Below are 11,669 nucleotides of genomic sequence, written 5' to 3' on the forward strand. Positions count from 1 at the left end.
CATCCAGGTCATGTTTGTCCCAAAATGCTTTTTTTCAGGAGGCAACTGGATTTTGATTTTCTTTGAAGACGTTTCGCTGCTCATCCAAGAAGCTTCTTCAGTTCTGTACTGAAAAAAAAAACTTCTTGGATAAGAAGAGAAAGGTCTTCAAGGAAAAACAAAGTCTGGGACAACCATGAGAATTTCCATAAACATGTAGTTAATGCTACTTCATGCTTTTATAAAGTATATTGCCGATGGTTTTTTAAATTCTTTTTTTACACATATTTTTGCATTATAACTCTTGGAGGAATTTATCCCCCCACACCCTTTTAGCTGGAGACTTCAAATCCAAATGCATGAAAATGTTGCTTTTTAATTTCTTTTAAAGCACACACCCACTGAGCATCAATTCAGTCATTGTTATTCCAGGGCCAGAACCAAAAGCGCACGCGCAATGATGACTGTACCACACATGCGTAGAAAGAGATTCCTAGCCAATACCGTTTCTCGGCTCATCAGACTATCCCACGCATGCGTCAACGGCCAAAGGTTGACGTTTACGCATGCGTACCACTCTGCCCACACTGCGTTGACCTTGGGAGAGCCGCGGCTTCTATGCTACGCATTCGCGTGTCCCAAAGCGACCCCGGAAGCTTTAGCTCGCTTCCGGCCACCCAAGCAAGCGAAATCTGGGCAGCGTATCCGCCGTCGCTATGTCTGGTTCGGCTTCTGGGTCGTCCGGCTCCGGGGCCAGCTCGGTGACCTCCGTGGTGAGACGGTTCCTAGGCGAGTACAGCAGCGGGACGCCGAGCCGCCTGAAGGTGCTGGACGCCTATCTGCTCTACGTCATGCTAACGGGGGCCTTGCAATTCGGCTACTGCCTCGGCGTCGGCACCTTCCCCTTCAACTCCTTCCTCTCCGGCTTCATCTCGGCCGTGGGCAGCTTCATCCTGGGCGGTGAGGCACTTTCTGACCGGGTCGGGGAAAGCCAGTGTGTTTTGCGCAGGCGCGACTGTCCCCATGGCAACCCGTTGATTTCAACCATCGCAGCTGGTTGACGCTCTGGCGTTGCCATAGTAACTGCGAACCCCCAGCCTCTCCCCCCTTAGCGACCGGGGGGAGGGGCCGAGTATCCTTATGTCGCCGTGGCAACCTCCAGAAAAAGGCTCCATGAGGGGGCGAGGTTTTGTGGTTGCCATAGCAATGGTATGAGCTATATTTGAGAACCTCACTAGAGATATTTTAATTTGAAATCTGAGAATATACAAAGACTTGGAAATACACCTAGTCCTTGACTTACCACCACAACCGAGCCCCAGATTTTCCATTGTTAAGCAAGATTTGTCCCATTTATATGATCTTTCTTACCGCAGTTGTTAAGTCAGTCACTCCAATTGTTAAGTGAATCATTTGATCATTAAGCGACTCTTAACTTCCCTTATTGATTTTTGTTTATTGGGAACTGGCTGGGAAGGTTACAAATGATGGTCAACTGAACACGGGACACTACAGCTGTCATAAATATATGCCAGTTGCCAAGCACCTGAATTTTGATGGGGTCATGATAAAGATGCTGCAACAGTTGTGTGAAAATCCACACACAAATCATTTTTTTGTAACTTCGAATGAATGGTTGTAAGTCGAGAGCAACCTGCACAGTGTAATTAAATCTGTATCATGATATGACAAAGTCCTTATTAGATTGGTTACTGTGTCTTTCTTGCAGGTTGCATTGGCTTTAGCATTGCATTCTTGAAATGCTAAAGCCAATTTAAGGTTATGAGTGAGAAATGAGACCATTTCTCATTCATTCTGTGGGATCCGTTGTCTAGTTTAAATAAACAATCCCCAGCCAAAACTTCCAAGAGAAAACAATGGTAATTTATTTGTACTACTTTGCAAAGAGGGTGTATCGCGTACACACAAGTACAGTGGACACACCTTAAATCATTAATATTTTTTATATTCCCTATTGCCGTTGCAAATTTACCTCATTGGCTTAGTAGTCAGGCCGTCACAACTTATCTGAAACACTTAAAGTGAATACATTATTCCACGCCTCTAGTTACATCTCCCATTCCTCACATTCTATTGCCCCCTGCCCTTATTTCAAATTACCTTTTATGGCTAGTTCCTAGCGCAGGGGTCTTCAAACGTGGCCCTTTTATGACTTGTGGACTTCAACTCCCAGAATTCCTCAGCCTGCATGCCTGGCTGAGGAATTCTGGGAATTGAAGTCCACAAGTCATAAAAGGGCCACGTCTGAAGATCCGTGTCCTAGGGGGTTATCTCTGGAGTAACAATCATAATCAGCAAATTCTGGTTAAGACCAGTTTTTTAGTATAGCAAGGCCTCTGGTCCTAGCTCCTACATGCAGTTTCCAAACTTCAGCCACACTCATAAAATTAGAAATATATACAATGTATTTTCTTCACAGGCTAGCAAGTCTTCTTACAGTTTTTGTAAAAAACAATAGGTTCTTTTTCCTACAATTTCTCTTGTGATATTTTTCCTCCAGTGTTCCATTAAAACAGCATGTTTTTCCTCCCTTTTTTTTCTTCTTTAGTTTGCTTGAGGATTCAAATCAACCCACAGAACAAGGGAGAATTTCAAGGAATCTCACCAGAACGGGCCTTTGCAGACTTTCTCTTTGCTAGTACAATCCTACATCTCGTAGTCATCAATTTTGTAGGCTGATGAAGGAGGTCTGTACACCTTTTTGGTATGGGGGGGGGGGATATTTTTCAGAAGAGAAGATTTTCTTGTAGAAAATAAGATAAGAGGTTACAAAAATGTTTCAGGAGCAATTTTGTGAAATGTCCCTTTTTGGGTAGCAAATCGTTGCTCTCTTAAAAGTGGGAAGCCTGCCACACAGAGTAACCTGGAAATGTTTCGAGTGCAGAGCAACTGCCACCAATTCTCCACTTCCCATCCACCCCTCAAATAAACAACCCATCTCATGTTTGAATTGGCAGTTTTGTGCTGAAGGAGGGACATTTTGCAAAAATGTCATGCTTAGATCAGTTCCAGCTGAAAATTTTGTAGGAGACACTGTTATAGCATTTCATATGTTCTTTAATTATCAGTAGCTTTTTAAAATGAGATTTCAGATGCTGGGTGGTGGTGGTGGAGTCAAGACCACCCAACAACACATGTGTTTTTCTGTGTTCCTTCTTTTAGTGTTCATGTTATTTTTAAATGGTGTATTTTAGTTGAAGTATTCTCTGTACCACAGACACCATGTGGAACAATACTCTTTGACGCTTTCCATATATTGGTCTTTTATCACATTCCCTGGGAGCCTATTAGTCTTCCCCCAAATTTAGATCTGCATGCTGATACTAGAAGTTCTAAAATCATCCAGATTGAAGCTGCCCTCCAAATAAGGGGCTGTTACCACAGGCAATACTACATGAAACATCGACCTCAGCTTCATTGACAGAGAATGTAGATTAGTGCTTCTCAGCCGTAGCAAATTTAAGTTGTGTGGATTTCAACATTTCCCCATGACCGAGTATGGAATTCTGGGACTTGAAGTTCATACATCTTGTCAGGGTTGAGAAACAATGTTGGCATGTCGCAAATAACCTTGCACCTATGTTCCAGTTGGCTTGGGCCCATAGTAGGGGATCAGGACAATTGAGGTGGTTGATTGAGATCTGTCATATGTTTGTATTGTCAGTTACTGTTTTCTGAGATAAATGGATGAATAGACATTTTTATTTACCAAGGTTATATGCTGCCTATCTCAGCGGAGCGACAATAGATAGATTAGATAGATAGATAGATAGATAGATAGATAGATAGATAGATAGATAGATAGATAGATAGATAGATAGATAGATAGATCTGTAATAAGATTGATTGCTTGATGCTGGATATAATATTAGTACATATAATTATCACACAGAAATTGTGATTAATTTTGCTCCTCTTAATTTGTCTTTACTCTGTTACTTATCCTCAAGCAAATAATGCATCTGTGGGACATAGTATGAGTTCATGCCTTGTGTGGCATTTCCAAACTAACGTCGAGCACATTGAATTGATGGTGTCAGTCACTGCTTTCATAGAAAGCATGGAATTTGAGGTTGATGGCTGTGAGTGGGAAGCTCCAAAATTTTCTATATGTAGTCTAGAGAGAAGGGGAGTAGATACATTGCATAATCATGAGCTTAGGAAGATTAATATGTGGTTGAATTTGCAACAAATGCACAGAAGTAGTGTTGCTACAGCAAACAAAATACCCACTCTTTAAAAGCATTTGTACCTTCATTTTCTTTTGTAGACTGTCCTGGACTTCTCCTTTTTGCTGAAGACTGGCCCCTATTGGACAACATCCCAGGCTCCAGTTTGTTTCCTAACGAGAAATAGTTTGAGGATCAAAATGATCGAAGGAATTGGCTGTTGCCTTTTATGTCTCAATAAATTCACTTTTGTTACTTCTTCTCTTATGTGTTTGGATCTCAACAAAGTTAGGAAAACCATGTCAGTGTTGGCAGGGTTTGAGTGGATGGCACTACTGTATCTTCAGATTTATTAAGGATATTTCAGATAGTTGCCTGGGTGCCTTCACCCTGCAGCCAACTGAATGTGGATTTATTTTTTCTCCAATCTGTTGTATGCTTTCTTCCAGTTGCCTAGACGTTGGACATGGTTCTAAAAACAATGTTGACAATGCTAACATTTCATCACTTTCTCCTTTATTTTGCTGCCCTCTGGTGTTTGTTTAGAACAACTACATTGTCAAACTTCTTTCTTCTTGATTGCGTCACATGGGACTAAATGATTGCTAAGTTATTCAGTTGTATCAAGAGCAACACAGTTTCTCTGTAAGTTTGCAGAAAGCAACACAGCTCTACTTTTGCTCAGAGTCTTAAAATGCATTTAGCCTTGACATCATTGTGCAAAGCTAAGTTTTTTAAAAATGCAGCTAAATCTCACATTTAGGGAACTTCAAGCTACTTTACATTTCTAGGAGGTTGAACAAGAGTTTTCTTAAGAATGGACTGATTATGTGTGCTGCCAAGTCATGTTAAAATAACTCTTCTCTGACATATTGCAAGCTTTCGATCTGAGATTTATCAGATTTCGAGAAACCTTTTTTGACAGACTCATGGTATCTTTAAGATATCCATATATTTGCATCACCGCAGATATTCACATCCATCACTAGGCTGCGAAATATGTGACCTGATAGTGGTTTCCACTCAGATATTGTTTTTGTGTGAAACCAGAGGCCTTTAGGTGTGAATTAAGGGGCAGTCTAAATCAGACCTGTAAAACTCGTGACTTCATGTGACATCATGTAACATATCGGAACTGTTTTGCCATTGCCGGCAATGGGGTGGGCGCAGCTTCTGTGTGATGCGTCAGGCTGACAGGCTGGCAGTTTGACACTCCTGGTCTAAATTATACAAAAAGACAGAGGTCCCATTTGCTTTTAAGTTGCCCAGTGTAGTCGGTGATCAGGAATGATTATGATGGGAGTTAGCCTTTTGCTACATAGTCTCAAGTAATGTAATTTTTACTTTGAAAGCAAAAGAATCATATTTTAATGTTTGTTCCTGCCTGGATGTTTTGAAAGAGTATGTATCAAGTGTTTCTCATCTTTGGTACCGTATTTTCCGGCATATAAGATGACTTGGCGTATAAGACGACCCCCGACTTCGGAGACGATTTGCATGCTTTAGAAAGTCGTCTTATATGCCAGAAACTACCATATTTTCTGGCGTATAAGACGACTCGGCGTATAAGACAACCCCCGACTTCGGAGATGTTTTGCATGCTTTAGAAAGTCGTCTTATACGCCGGAAAATACGGTACCTTGAAAATGTGTGGACATTAACATTTGGCTGGGGAATTCTAGGAATTGAAGTCCACACATCTTTAGGCTGCCAAGATTAAAAAACACTGGTACATATAGAACAGGGGTCTTCAAACACGACTGTTTTACGACTTGTGGACTTCAACTCCCAGAATTTCTCAGCCAGGCACACTGGCTGAAGAATTCTGGGAGTTGAAGTCCACAAATCATAAAAGGGCCAAGTGTGAAGAACCCTGAAATAGAAGTAGATTCATATGGTAACACATCTCGATGCCACTCCTAAACGTGCAGTTTAGCATTTTAGGTGGGTCTCTTAAAAATAGAGGTTTTTTAATCTTTCCTGAATGAGAAGCTATGAGTTTCCTAGCGTTGCTGAATTACAACTCCATTGCATTGCTTGTGCTTGGCAGTGAATAACATCTGGAAGAAAGGACGGTCAGAGGTGGCTTAATTTATATTCCACTAATTGAGAACAAATGGATGGAGATTTCAGGACCCTGCTTGTAATTTGAGCATATCCTATTCCAGGTCAAACCTTAACCTGATCCTCAGAGGCTTTCCAGAAGTTGCAGAAAAGGTAGAGTTTATTTATTAAAGTTATATGCCATCCCTATCCCCCATAGGCATGGCCATGTGCTATGGCTTATTTAACCTACCACAGTTAATTAATTTCTCAGTCTATGTTAAGTGATAAACCCTGGTTCTTAAGCTGTAGTTAACAGGATTCACATAGTGTGTTAAGCTCCAATATGCTTAACGGTGTCAAGAATTTTGTGTAGTGAATTTGAAATGGCTGTAGGAGTCTGAGCTGCTAATGTTGTAATAGTAGTAAAGTTGGAAGGGACCTTGGAGGTCATCTAGTCCAACCCCCTGCTCGGGCAGGAAGCCCTACACCATTTCGGACAAGTGGCTGTCCAGTCTCTTCTTAAAAACTTCCAGTGTTGGAGCATTTACTGCTTCTGGAGGCAAGCTGTTCCACTGATTAATTGTTCTCACTGTCAGGAAGTTTCTCCTTAGTTCTAGGTTGCTTCTCTCCTTGATTAGTTTCCACCCGTTGCTTCTTGTCCTGCCTTCAGGTGCTTTGGAAAATAGCTTAATTCCCTCTTCTTTATGGCAGCCCCTGAGATATTGGAATACTGCTGTCATGTCCCCCCTTGTCCTTCTCTTCGATAAACCACTACAAGGTCCATAAAGCCACCCAGATCTTTTTTTCCCTTAAGTTCTTAACACCATCAAATGCTTTTCACTCCAACGACATATTTTGGGATCTACCCCCAGAAATCATTGGATCCTTGCTACCTGAGCAGGAAAAAAATTAACATATTCTGGTAACAGAAATAAAATTGGCTGATTTTTGCAAACTAGATCCTCCTCAAAGGAGTGCACAAGGTCTTTGCTCCAGTTTATTTGTTCTAAGTTGCCCGCAAATGGAACAACCACAAAGTTATTCTTAGTCTTTGCAGGTCTTTTTACTAGTGGTATACTTAGCTGCACCTCTCCCCTTTTGCACCTGTGTATCTAGCGGTGTTGTGGGTTTTCACCTTGACTCAAAAGGATCTCAACTTGAGGTGTAACGTTCTCCCCATTCCGGTTTTCCGCCCGAGCTCTGCCACGTGCCGGCTCTTTGTTCAATTTTGCAAAACAACTTTTTCTAGAGGAAGCGGTCTCTGCGGGAAGAGCTTCAAAAGATGGCCCAGATCAATTTTGCCGCTCCTGACGTCATGGAAGACTCAGGTAGGTTGGTTTGACCCATTTTAAGATCTGCCCCTTTTTCCATTTCCTGCTTTTGTTTATTTCCTTTTGCTTAGCTAGCTGGGCCAGGGGTAAACTGTGCAGGGAAGATATTTTTAAAACTTAAAATGTAAATTGTGGCCAAGATGAAGGTTGAAATAACACCTGGAGGATGTTAAAAATAGTCCCTCAAATTTAAAATATCAGAAAAATGCTTTGTTTTACTTTGAACAGTAAAACCTAACCCAATTACCCCAAGTTTATTCAATAGAACTTCTTCTCTTAATTCCTGTTAGTAAGAGCAAATCCAGTTGTCTTCAGAGACAAGTTTTAACTCATGCTAATGCATGCTTTAAATTAAATAATTGGAGAAAATTGCTTTAAGGCATGTTTTAAGTAGATAATTAGAGAAGATTAGTATTGGCACATTAGCACGGATTGGCACCAGTTTTTTGTTGCTGTAATCTTTTATGTTTTAACTGGTTGAATGTTATAGTTTTTAAAAATATTTTATTTTTTTTTTAATTTGATTGGGAACTGCCCAGGGTTGGTTGAAAAATGGGCAGCCATCTCACTGTTTTAAATAAATAATTGTTTAAATTTAAAGTCATCTACTGTGCTATCTGGAAAAAATGAAGGATAGTTTTTGTTAGGGAAGTAATGTCACCTTTGAAACAACTGCTGTAAGATGATTTCTATTTTTTAGCACCCAGAAACGAGACAGTTCAAACCGGGAATCTTTTTACCCTTGAAATGTTGCTGGGTCCAGCTCCTCTTTTTTAACATGCCCTAATAAAAACTCCACAAAATTTTATGTCTGTTCACTTTTTAAAATCCATCAACTTGAATGAGTATTTCTGAGAAATTGCTTGCGTTCTCTGATCCAAAGCAAAGGAAAACCTTTTGAAGACAGCAAAGTCCATATTCTCGATAGAGAAGACGGCTAATTTGAAAGAGGAGTCAAAGACGCGATCTGCGTTAAAATTGAACAGTCCTCTGTTAACAGAAGGGGAATAATAATAATAATAATAAAGTAATAAAGTTGGAAGGGACCTGGGAGGACATCTAGTCCAACCTCCTGCTTAGGTAGGAAATCCTATACCATTTCGAACAAATGGCTGTCCAATCTCTTCTTAAAAACTTCCAGTGTTGGAGCATTCACCACTTCTGGAGGCAGGTTGTTCCACTGGTTGATTGTTCTAACTGTCAGGAAGTTTCTCCTTAGTTCTAGGTTGCTTCTCTCCTTGATTTGTTTCCATCCGTTGCTTCTTGCCTGCCTCCAGGTGCCTTGGAAAATAGCTTGATTCCCTCTTCTTTGTGGCAGCCCCTGAGATATTGGAACACAGCAAGTATATCCCCTCTCGTCCTTCTCTTCATTAAACTAGACCTAGCCAATTCCAGCAGCGGTTCCTTATATGCTTTAGCCTCCAGTCCCCTAATCATCTTTGTTGCTCTTCTCTGTACTCTTTCTAGAGTCTCAACATCTTTTTTTACATCACCACCTATCTCCCTATTTACAACACAGTCCTTTCAGCACTTCCAAGAAGGCTCCATGCCCATTTGCACTATTCAGGTGACCCTGAGGGCACTGATAAATCTCCAAGTGGCCTCAATGACTGTTAGAGGGAGTGCTAATGACCAGATGACTGCAAGGAACATAAATGCTTCCTTTCTCCATCATTCATTCAAAACTGAGGAAGCTTCTTAGATGAGAAGTGAAACCTCTTCAAGGAAAAACAAAGAAAGTCTAGTTGCCTTTTGGAAAAGCGCCTTTGAGACTATGTCCCCTAAGCCATCTGGGATGGTACCATCCAGGATTTTTAATATGCCTATTATTAAAGGCTGCTGGAACTGTACAATTATCCAAACAGAGGCAGAATATAAATGAATGCCTGAATTTTTATTGCACAGTTGTGAGAGTAACTAATGACATATACTATCATAGTATTATTGGCCCTGCACAGCTCTTAAAATCAGACATTGGCCCAATATCAAATAATAGATTATCTTTAACAAATGGCTGTCCAGTATCTGACTAAAGACACCCAGTTACGTGAATCCCACCATTCCTGCTGATCCATTTCTTCCCTTCTTAAACAATTCCACCCAGATTTATCTTGCAGTGTACGATTTCTCTTCTGATGGTTTTCAATCTAAATGATTTCACTTTTTTTTTCCATATTGGCCATTTTCAGTGTCTATAGCTTCATAAAAAGAGGCAGCTAGGATCCCTCCCAGTATGTCAGAGGAGCTATAACTAATTCAGAATAAAATGGAGTTATTAATAATAATGATGATAAAGTTGGAAGGGACCTTGGAGGTCATCTAGTCCAACCCCCTGCTCAGGCAGGAAACCCTATACCATTTCGAACAAATGGCTGCCAATTTCTTCTTAAAAACTTCCAGTGTTGGCGCATTCACTGCTTCTGGAGGCAAGTTGTTCCACTGGTTAATTGTTCTAACTGTCAGGAAGTTTCTCCTTAGTTCTAAATTGCTTCTCTCCTTGATTAGTTTCCATCCGTTGCTTCTTGTCCTGCCTTCAGATGCTTTGGAAAATAGCTTGACTTCCTCTTCTTTATGGCAGCTCCTGAGATATTAGGACATTGCTTTCATGTCCCCCCTCGTTCTTCTCTTCATTAAACTAGACATGTCCAATTCCAGCAACCATTCCTTATATGTTTTAGCCTCCAGTCCCCTAATCATCTTTGTTGCTCTTCTCTGTACTCTTTCTAGAGTCTCAACATCTTTTTTACATCATGGTGACCAAAACTGGATGCAGTATTCCAAGTATGGCCTTACCAAGGCATTGTAAAGTGGTATTAACACTTCACGTGATCTTGATTCTATCCCTCTGTTAATGCAGCCTAGAACTGTGCTGGCCTTTTTGGCAGCTGTTTCCCATGATTGTTTCCCCTGAATCTGGAAGGCACAGATTCTTATTTCTCATAAGAAACACTCATCTATACGCTTTCCCTACAGTGGGTGATTTAATATTCCTTAAGGAAAGAATAATTATAAAGTTATATATGGTACACCAAAAGAGTTGAGAAATAAGACACATGTAACTCTGTGGGTCTTACCAAAATAAATAAAGAAAGAAAGACGATAGCTTTGTTAAATCAGCCTTTCTCAATTCACTGTCTTCTCAATATGGGAGAATTCAACCAGCATAATTCCTAGCTAATTTGGAGAACCAGTTTGGTCTAGTGGTGAAGGCAGGAGACCTTGAGTTCAAGTCCTGCCTTAGCCATGAAAGCCAATTGGGTGGCCTTGAGCCAACCACCTAAGAGACTGTGACCTAGTCCCACTTAGGCATGAAAGCCAGCTAGGTGACTTTGGACCAATCACTAGAAAACTGAAAGTTCAAGTCTTGCCTTAGCCATGATAGCTTCTTGGGTGACCTTGGACCAATCAATAGGAATCTGAGTTCTAGTCCTGCCTTAGCCATGAAAATGAGCCGGGTGACTTTGGGCTGATCACCAGGAGGCTGAGTTCTCGTCCCACCTTAGGCATAAAAGCCAGATGGGTGACTTTGGGCCAGTGACTCTCTCTCTCAGCCCAACCCACCTCACAGGCTTGTTTTTGTGGGAAAAACGGGAGGAGGAAGGTGTGTTGGATATTTTCCCTGCCTTGAGCTATTTGTAAAAAATAACGAAGGTGGGATAAAAATGAAATGAAATAAAAGTTCCTCCAAATCCTAATTAGCAACAGATTTAGATTCAACTGATTTAAAGACTTAAGTTGAAGGAGCTTCCTTAGATGTAAAAGACTAGATAGCAAACAAGTTCTTCCTCACTTCCTGCTGTGCTCAGCTTGAATACGGTGGTTTGTTCTGGGAAAACAAAACTATAATTATGTTTGTTTTCTGCTTTTACTGAAACCTCTCTGTAGTCGTCAATGGAATTTTATGTGATTCAGACCTGAGTAGATTTTGTAGAATCTCTCCCACCTATTTAATCTGATTTAATACCAAGATTGCAAAACTAACACAAGAGGTCAAGTCACAAAGAGTTTCTAGAAGTGAATGTAAAAGACCTGGTTGATCATAACTGCTGTGATAGTTGTTTCAGTATCAAGTGATGCAACTTTTAAACCTTTGGAGTCAGATGCAGTAGTGTAGCTAAACCCA

General features: G+C 40.8%; 1 protein-coding gene across 1 annotated transcript; it reads left to right on the plus strand.

Moving 5' to 3' along the window:
* The first annotated feature begins 615 nt into the window (after positions 1–615).
* On the plus strand, positions 616–4,425 carry DAD1 (defender against cell death 1). Its single transcript, XM_039329974.1, has 3 exons — positions 616–939; positions 2,549–2,687; positions 4,271–4,425. The coding sequence occupies exons 1-2, from the start codon at positions 696–698 to the stop codon at positions 2,677–2,679; spliced, it is 375 nt and encodes a 124-aa protein (XP_039185908.1). The 5' UTR covers positions 616–695; the 3' UTR covers positions 2,680–2,687; positions 4,271–4,425.
* The last annotated feature ends 7,244 nt before the right edge of the window (positions 4,426–11,669 follow it).

This window comes from Crotalus tigris, unplaced genomic scaffold (genome assembly GCF_016545835.1).
Source record: "Crotalus tigris isolate CLP2741 ecotype Arizona unplaced genomic scaffold, ASM1654583v1 scf7180000024422.1470167, whole genome shotgun sequence".
Lineage (NCBI taxonomy): Eukaryota > Metazoa > Chordata > Lepidosauria > Squamata > Viperidae > Crotalus > Crotalus tigris.